This window comes from Haliotis rubra, unplaced genomic scaffold (assembly GCF_003918875.1).
Source record: "Haliotis rubra isolate DU_JTF1 unplaced genomic scaffold, ASM391887v1 Scf1153, whole genome shotgun sequence".
Taxonomy (NCBI): Eukaryota; Metazoa; Mollusca; class Gastropoda; order Lepetellida; family Haliotidae; genus Haliotis; species Haliotis rubra.
In genome coordinates this window covers 182,440-197,500 of record NW_025765063.1, presented here as the reverse complement: position 1 = coordinate 197,500, position 15,061 = coordinate 182,440, and the positions used below count along the sequence as shown (strand labels likewise).

The 15,061-nt window shown below is 41.5% G+C and overlaps 1 protein-coding gene across 2 annotated transcripts in view; it reads right to left on the bottom strand.

Moving 5' to 3' along the window:
* Positions 1–233: 233 nt before the first annotated feature.
* Positions 234–15,061, bottom strand: part of LOC124255360 (ectonucleotide pyrophosphatase/phosphodiesterase family member 5-like) — a 36,448-nt gene continuing 21,620 nt past the window's right edge. For both annotated transcript variants that reach the window (XM_046689265.1, XM_046689260.1), the window contains exons 2-6: positions 10,040–10,281; positions 8,333–8,469; positions 6,685–7,035; positions 5,078–5,317; positions 234–2,802 (exon numbers count right to left, since the gene is read on the bottom strand). In XM_046689265.1, coding sequence (XP_046545221.1) covers positions 2,488–2,802; positions 5,078–5,317; positions 6,685–7,035; positions 8,333–8,469; positions 10,040–10,268 — 1,272 coding nt within the window. In that variant the 5' untranslated portion in view covers positions 10,269–10,281 and the 3' untranslated portion in view covers positions 234–2,487. The remainder of the gene's footprint in view (positions 2,803–5,077; positions 5,318–6,684; positions 7,036–8,332; positions 8,470–10,039; positions 10,282–15,061) is intronic.

Genomic DNA, 15,061 nt, shown 5'->3' with positions numbered 1-15,061 from the left:
TAGAAACTGCTTTACACAAAGTATTGAACAATTTGGGGGACAGTTAACAATGATGTTTTATCATTGGGACAATTTTACAAGAACCATATGTATAGTAAATATCAATTGGTCTATGCTTTACTTTTGATCATGAGCATATACACGCCTGTCCTCTGATTTTTGCACTCATGCTCTTGGTCTGTGGAGGTAAGCACGCCAGGAATCCACATGGCTCTATGAAAGGAGTCAAGAGATGATATAACATATAGTTTATTCATATGAAGTGAATTCACTGAAATGATTCAACAACACGCGCTGCACCGCGATAATAATCTCAGCCAGACAGTACACAATACATTTATTTAGAGACTAATTAACGTAGCAGGTCATACTGATCAACCGTCCTGACGGAATGAAACTTTGATTTAAACTGAATGTAATGTTACTTGCCGACTTGTCATAACACAAAGTGATTTGAAAACGTCATTGAATTCAGCATTGAGCATGGTCAAATTTCAGGCCGATTTTTTGCTAGGTTACCAGTGATGTAATGTTACTTGCCGACTTGCATGTATTCTTCAGTTATTTTAATCAGTCTGATCGTATATTGGTGCTGTTCACATAAAATAATTGTATACAGTAGAGCAGCTGTAGACTACATATATTGCATAGAAAATGAACGCACATTGACACTAAAATAATGTATTGTGAACCCTATACTGCATCATGAACAAAGTATTGCGGTACTTGCGGTATCCTGACTTCTAGGAATCCTTCCTACTCCAAATGAGTGGATATCATTGGTCATGCTAAATTGATTATCCTGTCCACACAACAGTCTTGGATAGAGATGTCTGAGTAAGGAGTTTGAATGTACCCGGAGAGATTTCTACGTCAATCAAATAAATTAATCCACTAGACAATTAGATAAGATTCAATAAAGAAATCATTACGTGAGTACAAGGAAGGCCAGTGACCACATGAATGGCGTTGATGACGTCAGAGCACCTGTTCTCGGACACTACCTCTCATGGTTCATATAGCTTTCGACTCTTGTAGTGCCTATATATATATATATATATATATATATATATATATATATATATATATATATAAGAAGATTCTGAAATAATCACACGACACGGATCTTCTCCAACATGTTTCACTTTTATCTTCAGGGTGAAGTATATATATATACCCACGGTAAAGGAAGGTATACACTTGAACATTCGAGTTGTCTAAAACATATCATGTTTCGCTACCTTGTACGTAACACACCAATCTGAAGACAATATATCTCGTGTCAGACACTCATAGACATGGTGCATCCTACCGACTCGTGCCATATATATTCGGACACTTGACGTCATATCCATAGACTTACATGTTATTTCAGTGTAGCATAAATAATTTTCATGAAGTGAGTTTAGGATAGATCTTTGTAAAATTTGACAGGCAGATTTGAAATCATCTCTGCTCTGCGCACACAGTTTCAATTCAATTTTCCGACCACTATTTAACTAATGACATCACATTTACAAACTTACGTATAGCTCCACAATGCACAACCCCATAGGCCGCCATGTTAAAGGAGTTCACGGCACTGTACATATGTTTATTAAATTGTTGCCATTCGATAAATAAGCAAAGGGGAAGTTAAACAGAAATTACGGGATTGTAGGTAAGATGATTCCTCACAAATGTGAAAATTTGACTTGGATCATACGAAAATTGAATTCATGAAAACTATTCATGCTACACTAAATTAACATGTAAGTGTATGGAAGTTACCTCAAGTGTCCGAATATAACTGGTCTGTATATCGACCGTGACATCCGAATCAAATACATCACTAACATTTTCATCGATTTCCGGCTACACGGGAATCACATACAACACATTACAACGTAACATATTGAAACAAACACACTACATTTCCATCTTAGTTTTACAAACTGACGTACTGGAACAAAGCGGTGAGTCATGTCGACTGTCTAAGTTATAAACTATGGGGCCAGCGGAAGTGACGTCACAGCCCGGGCACAGGAAGTTCGGTAGTATAAAGTTGGTAGTTCGGATATTCAAGAGTGAAAAATTTGACCCGGTAAGGGACCGTTCATAATTTATGGCTAGGGGGGGGTGATGATGATTTTAGGGGGGTGTGTGTGTGTGTGTGTGTGTGTGTGTGTTCCCACCCATTTTGTTCTGGGTAGCTAGGGGGGGCATCAATTTTGTATACACACGTATTAGGATGGGCAGCAATTTTGTACATAAATCTATGTTAAAAATTATGCTTAGAAATTATGGGAACGGGAGGGGGGTCATTGATTTTGTACATGACGTGCAGGGGGGATCACTTATTTTGCACTGAACGGTCCCTAAATATACATACATGTTTTAATCCTCTGAAATCCACTTTACAATTTGGAATACATTATCGTTTAATGTCGTAGATTCCAATTAAATCTGATCGAATCTTGGTGAAATTGTTCCAAGAAAGTGTCATGTCTACAATATGTAGTTGGCCACGACTGTGAATACAAGCAAACATTCAAAAAGCAGTACTGGTGCATTGATTGGAGACCCGGCAACTGGAGGCGTTTCTAGGATGAAGGCATTGACACGGGCCAGACTTCCGTTGTTCGGCGCTGGATTTATTTTGAGCAGTTTACAAACAAGAGGGTAGATGTCGACATTCCGGATCGGATCGGATGTGAAGTTGGTCTTGAAGTTGGGTCCTTTTGCCAGGAAAATAGGCTTCATGGTCATCAGTCTGTTGTCGTAGCCATGTGTGCCGTTAAGTTCACTTTTCTTGTTTACTGTCTGTTAATGAAAGAAAACAACAACACATTAACATTGATACTATCTTCAGCTTGACTTATATTTGGTGTAAAACGCTAGTGCAAAAGAATACCAAGTCTTGAGTATCCATAGAAATATATATATTACATTTGGTGGAAGGAAATATATATCGTAGTGTTTGTAAGTTTGTTGTTTTATGCCGCAACCAGCAATATTCCAGCTATATGACAGCGGTCTGTAAATAATCGTGTCTCGACCATACAAGCCAGTGATTGACACCATGAGGATCGATCTACGCAACTGGGACTGCTATCGACCACCCGATCCCGTTAGCCGCCCCATCCAACAATCATGGTTTGCTGAAGATCAATTCTCACGAGTACGAGTCAGTGAGTGAGTTTAGGTTTACGCCGCACTCAGCAATATTCCAGCTATATGGCGGCGGTCTGTAAATAATCGAGTCTGGGTCAGACAATCCAGTGATCAACAGCATGAGCATCGGTCTGCGCAATTGGGTTACGATGACATGTGTCAACCCAGTCATCGAATCTGACCACCCGATCCCGTTAGTCGCCTATTACAACAAGCATGGGTTACTGAAGATCAATATTCTAACCCGGATCTTTACGGATCTTTGCGAGCGAGATATAATTAAAACCTCCAGTCGTCATCCCCGATGTTTTAGGCAGTTATCTATACCATGTCCATAACTTGTTCAGGATTGAGGAAGAATGTAAAACAATCTACAGTGTCATTTACATATTTTAAAAAATAATAATAATAATGATAATTTACTTATTTACCCGTTTGTAACGTTCATTACACTTCCTAATAACTATTCCTGATCAGTTTGAAACAAGATATGTCCTTTTTCTTCCATATGTTTAGTGTGTGTTCAAAACCCTGTGTTACCACAGAGGCTATCATTTGTGGGGAACCTTATTCCACTGGACACAGGGACACCAACAGTTGGCTGTCCCCAGCCTTCAGCCTCGGAACACAACGATTGTATGTCTTTCAGGCGACCGTAATGTAGGTAAGCCTTACCACTCTAAATATCCCAGTTGCGTCGAACGATGCTCATGATGTTGATCACTAGATTGTCTGGTCGAGACCCGTTTATTTATTGGGTGCGGCGTTAAACAACAACCAAACCAAACCTACGAAGATTCTTTGGGAGCCTCACCAGTTATACTTCTCATTAGAATTTTCGTGCTTCTAAATGCTTCTAAATGGATAGTAAATGCCCGTAGACCCGTGAAGATCCAGGGTAGAATAGGTCTTCAGCAACCCATGCTTGCCACAAAAGGCGACTATGCTTGTCGTAAGAGGCGACTAACGGGATCGGTGGTCAGGCTCGCTGACTTGGTTGACACATGTCATCGGTTCCCAATTGCGCAGATCGATGCTCATGCTGTTGATCACTGGATTGTCTGGTCCAGACTCGATTATTTACAGACCGCCGCCATATAGTTGGAATATTGCTGAGTGCGGCGTAAAACTAAACTCACTCACTCACTCTAAATGCCCGTAATCTAAGGAAACGACAGTGAAAAATACTGGAGACAACTACTTGTAGTTACGAAATAACGTTAAGACGAGTAGAGGTTGTTCATTAACCCTGTTAGACATTAGCAAAATATATCTTCTCGGTCTTCTATCCCTATTAGGGACATTAGGATAGCCATGTTAATAATACATTCTCTGGTAATGATAAAAAGACTAGTTCGATTCCCACATGAGTACAATTTTATGCCCACCCATTTCGTCGCCGTGCCATTGCAGATTTATTGCTGAAAGCAGACTCACATCTAACTCACAGTACAGCTCGTTGTACGCGGTACTCAGCAATATTCTGTAAATAATCGATTCAGGACCAGACAATCTAGTGATTGACATCATGAGCATTGAGGATGACAAACAAACGCCAAATCAGTGAGCGCCGTTAGTTTCCTCTTACGACAAGCATGGGGTACTAAAGACTGGCCCCTGAAGATCCGGGTTAGAATTGGTCTTCAGTAACCCAAGCTTGTCGTAGGAGGGGACTAACGGGATCGGGTGGTCAGGCTCGTTGACACGGTTGACACATGTTATCATGTCTCAGTTGCGTAGATCGATCTTCATGCTGTTGATCACTGGATTGTCTGGTCCAGCAATCAACAGCAATCAGCAACAGCAACAACAGCAGCAGTGGTATTATTATACTCCCTAGTGGTACATAATAACACTCAACTATGTAATTTCAACACCATCTCTGACAACACAATCATCTAGTCCGTACACCCTATCACCTTACGTCATAGATCATCCACCCCTCATCTGCTATAAGGACAATTGGCATGATCCTTCGGTTGTTCTTATAGTGAAAGTGGTCCGGGATGTCCTTCTTCCTGTACGCTGTAATGTGGGACACATTTCTAAGAGCTTCAAAGACGGCGTCCTCTCGTCCTTCTACTGGTTGAACGTGAGCAACGGGGCCAACGCTCGGTATGCGGACAACGTCAGCCTTGTTCAAATAGTCCTGGAGGTCAAGGGACTGAAATGAGATTAGACAATGATTAAACATCACTGGCACTGGAATCAGACCATTTGCCCTGCAGACTTGTAGCTTTTTTTGGCAGGATGGGGAAAAATTGAAAATGTGTGAATATTCCCAAATGGGACAAGAGTGAGTGAGTGAGTTTAGTTTTGCGCCGTTTTAGCATTATTCCAGCAATATCACGGCGAGAGACACGAGAAATGGGCTTTGCACATTGTACCCATGTGGCGAATCGAACACTGGTCTCCGGCATAGTATCCACTATGCTGTCCCATCGTCCCCAACTGTGACATGAAACCATACTCAAAAACAGCGCTCAACCATTCAACCACTCACTGAACGACTTATTCAACCATTCAAACACTCACTGAACAACTTTCTTAACAATTCAGTCAACCACCCCAAATCGCTGACTTAACTGCTCACTCACTAAACTGTTTACTTAACAACCCATCATGTCTGCCACCAATTCACTCACGTGCTCAACCATTCAACCCTCCTTTCACTTAACCACTCAATTAGCTAAATGCCCATCAACCTAATCCATCAACGATTCACAACCCATGATTCACTCAACCGGCATCGTACCCATCAACCAACTCACTCAACCATTCAACCACTCACTCAACCACCCAGTCACTCATATATTCACTCAACCGGCAACGTACCCATCAACCACCCAGTCACTCATATATTCACTCAACCGGCAACGTACCCATCAACCAACTCACTCAACCATTCAACCACTCACTCAACCACCCAGTCACTCAGCCATTCAACCAGCCACTCACTGAGCCGCTCTTCCAACCATTCAACCACCAAAACGAACTCATTCTCTTAACCGTTGACTCAACCATTCATCCAGTCAATACTGAAATCTGCGTCCATATTTGGTGATGACAATATATGTGCATGTGATATTTGTGATATCGAAGTTTTTACATTTTACTAGTGAAGTGAAAGCTTGCTGACAGTATCTGTACATCTTATCCGGCACTGAAATCCAAGTCACTCACTCATTCAACCACCCAAATGCCCATTCAACAATTCACTCAAACAACCATCCATCAATTCACTCACTCACTCAACTAATGAACCATTCATTCAGCCACCCATGCACTGAACAACCTGCTCACACTTTCGTTGAACAACCCATTCACTCCTTCATTCCAGTGAAGTGAGTGAGTGAGTTTAGTTTTACGCCGCTTTACATTATTCCAGCAATATCATGACGGGGGACACCAGAATTGGGGATTCCAGTTTAGTCTTAAGCACCTTTCATTAAAGGGAAACATTATTACTCTCCTTTGTGATACATTGTGTACAGTACGGGTATCCAGAATCAGCTATATTGTTGGACTCACCCTTTGATTACTGATTGAAGTCATGCCATGGTCGCTGGTAACAATGACATTGACCTCGTCCTCAAGGCCATTATCCTTCATTTTCTGCACGAGGTAACCAAGGATACTATCCATGTACTTGACCTTGTCTTTGATCGCTTGGGAATCTGGACCACTCACGTGTCCAGTATGGTCGGGTTCCGGATAATACAGGGTGGCCATACTGACTCCTTTGTTCTTCAACCAGTCAATGACTGTATCCACTCGCTCCTTGTACGGAGTGTCATCGCTGTAGGGACGCCAGTGATCAGGGCGAACATGTCGAATCTCAACCTCGCTGCCTGGCCAGTAGTAGGTGCCGGTCTTCAGACCCTGGAAATGAAAGTGTATGTGGTTCCATTTTGTTCTGGGGAGCTAGGGGGGTCATCAATTTTGTACATCAAATATGTTTAAAATTATGCTTAGTAATCATGGGTGGGGTTGGGGTCATTGATTTTGTACATGGCATGCAGGGGTGGGGTGGGGTGGGGGTTTCACTTATTTTGTACATACATTTTAGTGGGGTCATTCACATTTTACATGCTTCTCCATAAAAATCATCATCACCCCCCTAGCCATAAATTATTAACGGTCCCTAAATACTGCAATCATTTTACAAGTTCACTGAACAATCTGCTGGCCACGTTATCGCCATTGTAAAGCAGGCTCCCTGACTACATTGAGCACTTGGTCTATTGCGGCATAACATGAGAACATATAAGACAATGTTACAAACCCTCCCTATAAGATAAAAACTCTTCTTACCATAATCTATCATAACTGATTTAACATTTCAATATAACAAAGAATGCTTGTATCATTGTTTTATGTATACCATGTGAATCGAATTCTACCGGGCCATTTAGTCTTCCTTATTGCACACGGGGTTGTTACTTTAAGGAATGGTTTGCACATGTAAGATATGCGACGTTCTATGCTATTACAACATAAAATACTAATGAAGATCTTGGTTAGAACTGATCTTCAGCAACTCATGCTTGCCGTCAGATGCGGCTAACGGGATCGGGTGGTCAGAGTTGCTGACTTGGTTGACACATATTATCGCATCCCATTTGCGCATATCGATGCTCATGCTGTTGATCACTGGCTTGTTTTGTCCAGACTCGATTATTTACAGACCGCCGTCATGTAGCTGGAATATTGCTGAGTGCGGCCCTGAACATCAGATGAACCAACCAAACAACCAACGCTATTGTAAAGCAAAAGCGGCGTAAAAACCTACTCACTCATATATGGAGGTGGTAACATCTTTTAGTTTCTATTGTTAGGGCCCATCTGGATCGAACCGCAGACCTTCCGCTGCCAGGCAGGCCCTCTATCCTCTAGAACACAGCGGCGGTCCCGACTGTCGTAAGTCTATGTTTGTGTGGAGCGGTGGGGTGGCCTAGTCGTTAAAGCGTTCGCTCATCACACCGAAAACCCGGGTTCGATTCCCCACATAAGTACAATGTGTGAAGCCCATTTCTGGTGGCCCCCCGCCGTGGTATTACTGGAATATTGCTAAAAGCGGCGTAAAACCATACTCGCTCATTATGTTTAAGTATGGGATGAGCCTTGCTTCTTGGTTAAGGTAAAATTAAAGGAAAAAAAAAACGTTTTAACTGAGTACCTGATTTTTGGCAGTGACCCACAACGGTTCTCCCCCATTCCACCAGCGAGGTTCGTGAGTCCTCATGGAGAAGCTGGAATTGAATACAGGGTCGTACATGTGGTTCTCTATGATGCCATGACTCTCCTCGTGAAGACCTGTGTGAAACAATGTGTGAAGTTTTATTATAAATATATAATATGACTCCAATACATCAGACTGTGCATCCAGTATTATTGCAACTCGTTGAAGTACCTACAAGGATGTAAATTGGAAATAATTGTCAGGTGGTAGTTCTTTTAAGTTTCTTGTCGTGTCACACACACGCCATTGATGCGACGCTAGTGGCCTTAACGACCGACGGTGGTTATAAAGCTTGAAAAACATAAAAATCATGTCACGCAGCGATCGTCACGTTGAACTCACAAGCGAAAATTGCTAATCGGACAATCAAAATTGATTGAACTGTCGCGAAACAAGCGAAAAATTGCTAAAGGCCGAAAAACAGCATCAAAATTGTAAGTTTAATAAAAACCACAAATCAGGTTACGTCGCTGCAACTGATTTGTAACTCAGCAACTTGCCCAGTCTCGCATATCGCAAGTTAGCGCGCAAACTGCAGCTAATCCGTTGCAGCAAACTGCACCCCATCCCAGTCTCGCAGGCGTCGCAAACTATCGCAACAATACACAGTCTCAGGACCAGTCTCGTGTCGCAAGTTAGCGACATTGGGCCCAGTCTCGCTCGCGCAAACTGCAACCCCAATTACCAACGCGCAGCTGTTCAGGCGCAAACTGCAACCCCAATTACCAACAGCTGTTCAGGGGCAGTGTTCGTAACGGACTGCGCATCGCAGTATCCGACTATCCACAGGGCCATTACTGATGCCATTTCATCGTTTACAATGGGTCCGACGACATGCCAGATTCTACCAGAGACACACTTCATATTGCCCTTTGCCCGTCATAGGGAGGAATGTCACGTAGAGCGCTGTGATCGTGAAGTTGACCGATATGGGGAGAGCAGCGTAATGATTTAGAGAGTGTCCTACTGCCATACAGTATCTGGGCCAAGTTTGGACTCATTTCGCAATTCATGCAGGTAAACTGTCCGGGGCTGACATTTCAACATGGCATTGATACGCCCCATACGACAGTATGGCGCGCAACTTCTAACATAACGCGGTCGTTGATTGGCTGGTTGGTTTGTTGTTTAACGCCACACTCAGCAATATTCCAGCTATATGGCGACAGTCTGTAAATAATCGAGTCTGGACCAGACAATCCTGTGATCAAGAACATCGATCTACACAAGTGGGATAAGATGACATGTGTCAACTAAGCCAGGGAGCCTGACCACCCGATCCCGTTAGTCGCCTTTCGCGACAAGCATTGCTTGCCGAAGATCAATTCTAACCCGGATCTTCACGATTCCGATCGTTGATGTAATGAACTCCCTCCAGACTTGAACCCGATCTAACACATTTGCGACAGCAGCTGAATGAACTCAGGACGTTGCAAGAACATGGGACTTCCGCTTACAGTGTTCCGACAGTGTTCTAATCCACTTTTCATTGTCTGTATTGCTACCTGGATGATAGCAGTATGTTATCTAATTTCATAAACCTGCACACACTACACGTACGTCCATTGCGGGATTCAGTTTAATAAGTGTGAAATGTTTTATTGGGTTGAGTATACGCTACCCTGTCTTTTCTCATGTACTCACCCGTCACCATTGTGTAATGGTTGGGAAACGTCTTCGTCAAGAAACTGTTGTTCATGTAGGGTAGCTTAACGCCGTGCCTGGCGAAGTCGTCAAAGTTGGGGGTGTCCACTATGTCCAGGTAGTCGTACCGGAAGCCGTCCATAGAGACGAGCAGCACCTTCCCGGTGTAGTCCGCCATGACAGACATCGCGAGACCCGCGAGGAGCAGGAAGAAGATGGTGGAGGACATTGTCTGAGATCAGCTATAAAACACGGAAAATCACAGTAACGGTACTTTAGTTGTAGTAGACCTTTAAAGGTGGCGTTAAGATAAAACGACAACGCGAGATAAAACTAATCACCGTTATCCGCCAAAGCCGAATTTACTTAAGAAATGCAGTTCTCTCTACCCCGATGTAAAGTGTAATAAAGTACAAGTTTGCCCAGAACTATCATAGTTAGAGTACAAGAACGCTTGCCTTGTACTGCTGGCGCCTTTTATCTTTAGGAAGCATCTTAGAAATATATTTATATGAATGGACCACTAAATTCAGCGATGGCACAAGGTATTCACGAAAAGGGTAAGCAAGTCCTGGGTGCCGTTGTACAAAACAACCTTAGCGCTAACACTACCTTAAGTCTATGTTAAGGTATGGGAGTTACGGTCACCTTAGCGCTAACACTAAGTCTATGTTAAGGTATGGGAGTTACGGTCACCTTAGCGCTAACACTAAGTCTATGTTAAGGTATGGGAGTTACGGTCACCTTAGCGCTAACACTAAGTCTATGTTAAGGTATGGGAGTTACGGTCACCTTAGCGCTAACACTAAGTCTATGTTAAGGTATGGGAGTTACGGTCACCTTAGCGCTAACACTAAGTCTATGTTAAGGTATGGGAGCTACGGTCACCTTAGCGCTAACACTAAGTCTATGTTAAGGTATGGGAGTTACGGTCACCTTAGCGCTAAGATCGCTTTGTACAACGGACTCCAGGGTGCCGTTCCACTAACCGATCTTAGCCCTATGCCAATCGTAAACCCCTAAAATCCCAATCTTAGCGTGACGTTGCGATCGGCATACCGTTCCACTAACCAATCTTACCTAAGTCAATCGTAAAGTTAAGATTCAAAGTCTAAGTTGCTCATGACCAACTTAGGATAGCTAAAATCAATCGTAGATAAACCAAAATGGTGGCTTTCCTATTCTATGTGAAAAATAAGAGCGAGCATTTCACCGTGAGCGTCCCCTAAAGTCCCCCATGAAATGAATTTGTATATTTCTGTGATGTAAACAAACACTGCACTGAAGCCTTACAAATGTCAGGCCCGTCTGACCACTGTCGTCATGGGAACACAACCGAGCGAGTCGGTGTAACACATTTGTACAACAATATTGCAACGTCATGGTTAAGAATAGGGACAGCCGTGAAGTGAACAATGTTCTGAAGCAAAAAGATACAAATATGTTTGATTTCACTGCACATATTTGGTGGGGGATTCTAAAGGCAGGCCGCGTGTTATTCAAGACCACTGACAGATTCTACATACGTTACAGCCTCGTCACTAGGGCTCTCACGAGTCCAAAATTTGGGACTCGAGTACTCGAGGTGTCAGACCCGACTCGGACCCGAGTACCCGACAATTTGGATGCTTATCTGAAACCAACATTCAAGCATACACGTAGCTGTTCCAACTTCCAATCTACGAATAATGCAACATGTATATGTGAATCCAAACGTTCCTGAATAAAGCAATTGATATTCAATGTCAATGGAAGTATCTATTACCTTTTCATCTGCAAACAGAATGTGAAGGCAACGTAAGTGTCACTGTGACCAGTTCTACGCGATCAATTATGTGATTAATATTCATGAGCTGGGCCGGTGATACCTTATTGATTTAAACATATTTCTATTCATGAAGATGAATTGGGATTGGTGAACAAGCATTACTGATTATATTAACACCGCTCCCATGCAACATATAATACAATATGAAAATGGAGGATTTGACGTCATCGATACTGACCATTGCATAAATATAATATCTTTAGAATGTATAAATATATACAGATTACATGAAATACAACTATTCTCTAAGTAGTCATAAGTTAGAGAGTTACAGTTGTGTGTGTCTCACAAACCATTGTAGAACTATAAATCAATCATGAGAAGGTTGTTGAGTAAATTTAATTATTTTCCTGAGAAAATTTAAAGCGTTGTGTCTTGGTTATATAATCGTGGACGGATTCAACTATTTTCTGGTTTACACAGGTAGTAAGTTCTTTGTTTCCCTTAAGAATGGTATCCAGGTTATAACCGGTAGTGTAAAAATACATATTAAGTCTTATCCGAGTATAGTTTCGGCAAGTGAGGAAATTGTGTAGGGCGTTTTCACTCTGATGTCCACAAGAACAACAAGGGCTGTCTATTAAATGTCTGTTATACTTATCGGCGTTTAGGTCGCTACATCCGAGCCTGAGGCGGCAGTGAACGATTTGGCAAAAACGAGTGCCATAATTAAGGTCAAAGTAAATCTTATTTCCAGTTTTTGTAATTAGGTTTTTAAATTATGTGAGATTACATGACGCTTTGGAATTTGGTAGGGCATTCCATAAATTTATTGTGGCAGGTAAAAAGGATTTAGCATAAGAGGCAGTGCGACTGTAAATTCTTTGTATTTCAGAGTTATTCCTCAAGCTGTATTTTGTAGTTCCCGAGACGGAGTTTGGGATCAGGTCACAAAGATATTTTGGCAGTTGGTTGTTGTACATCTTATAGAAAAAAGTTAACTTCTGGCAATTCCTTCTATCTTGCATGGACTGAGATTTGGTTTCATTATGGAGTTTGTTATGACATGTGCCGCGAACGGCACCACATATAGTTCTCAGAGCATCAAGATGTAAATTTTCTAATGTACGCGATTGCTCAGAAGTACAGTTATCCCAAATATGTGAACAATAGTCAAATATTGGCAAGATATAGGATTTATACATAATATCCAACGTTTTACGTGATAATCGGTATTTAAAACTCCTCAAACAACTGATCATAGGTCGAACTTTACGTACAATATCATTAGTGTGATCATTCCACGTACAATCGCTTTGGAGTGATAATCCTAAATGTTTATGACTTTTGAATTCTTTTATGATTGTTCCGTCCATGAAAAGGTTCGGTTTTAGAAACGGTTTCGTTTTACGGGAGAACTGAGTAGTTTCGGTTTTATTTGGATGAAATGTAACCTGCCACTTACGGGCCCATTGTGAAATTCTATCTAGATCTTTGTTAAGACAGGTAGCAGCAACTGATGGATCGTCTATGATAACATATAATGAAGTGTCATCCGCAAAGAGACGAATGTTACTGTCAACATCACATACAATATCGTTAATGTATATAAGAAAAAGAAGTGGTCCAAGGACAGAGCCCTGAGGTACTCCAGCTAGTACAGTTTTCTTGTCAGATTTAGAGCCGTTAATTGCGACCCGTTGTACTCTATTTTCTAAATAACTTTCAAACCATTGTAATAGTTCGCCTTGGATACCATAGGTTTTCAGTTTATAAATAATTCCTCTATGCCAGACCTTATCAAAGGCTTTACTTATGTCGCAGAAGACTGCTCTAACCTCTTTTCCTTCGTCAAGAGCTTTGGCTATAAAGTTGTACAAAAAGGTTAATTGATTTGTTGTGGAGTCTCCTGGCATGAATCCTGATTGTAAATTTGTCATTAAGTCGTTATCTCTTAGGAAATTGAATACATATTTAAATACACATTTCTCAAAGACTTTCGATAAACAAGATGTGAGTGCGACAGGGCGGTAGTTAGAACAGTCATGTACGCTATCTTTCTTGTGAATAGGTATTACCGATGCTTCTTTCCATGGACTGGGAAACATTGACAGGCTAAGGGACAAATTGAATAATTTCGTAAGTATGGATGTTAGACGTGATACCTTATTACGCCTGTAAATGCTGTAATATGATTGGATGTGTCTGGGAAAAGAAACCAATCAATCTACGTCTCTTTTCTTTTGGTTTTAAGTTTGACTGCGCTTTCAAGATTATCTAATATTAATATGTCGTTGCAGTTATGACATATTAGCAACTTTTAAACATTCACCTGGACGATAAGTCACATAATCAATTAACCTTAATCACGGTTAAAATGCGGCAAAACACGTTCCAAAGCTGGAAGATACATAGTTAAAGCATTCATTGATTGGTGCTGCATAAGATACTAGTATCTTGTAAAGATGGATCGACTATGGAACTTAAAGAATATGTTAAACAGGATTGATGTTTATTTGAGACTTCTTATAGTGAAAACGGTTTGGTTTCAAACTAAAGACTAACCATTTATTGAGTAACACTACGCTGTATTTCTTCTCCCGAAACTCTGCTGAACGGAGATCACGTCAATGGTATTCATTGTGATTAAAAGTTTCACTATTAAAGATATAGGTCTCTAAGTGTGAATGTTATTTTGAATGCGTATGTATGTGTTGATTGTTGAATATGTAACACTGAAATACGCTGGATAAGAACGATTGAATATCTATGTAGAAAACAAGTTGTTCAAACATAGGTATAGTGGGCAGGGACAGTGATACAGCCGTGCGTGGTTACGCTTATCCACGCGTCCGTAGTTAGGGCAACGGCAGGTACTGTTTTGGGTACTGATATTTTGTTCTCCTGGCAAACTTCATACGACTTTATGAGGTAGTTGTGAATTGTCGCAGTACATGGGACCTGGTAATTTGGGTTCAATGGTTCACAGAAAGCCCTGAAACCCTCCCCTTTAACAAGACTTAATGGTCGCTTATCCTTAACGCGCATAAGCATTGCTTTTTGCGTAATACCTTCATACCATTTGGCTTGCGACTTTTGCTATCAAACTTACCAAACTGCCACAGCGTTGCTTGTTGGGCTGGTTTTCTGTCTACAGTGCTTATTGTGGGTGCTTACAGGACAAATGCTTGCGTAACTAAGGGAAACGCCACAAAGACGGCATTTCGTATTTTGGCCACTAAATCAAGATAAAA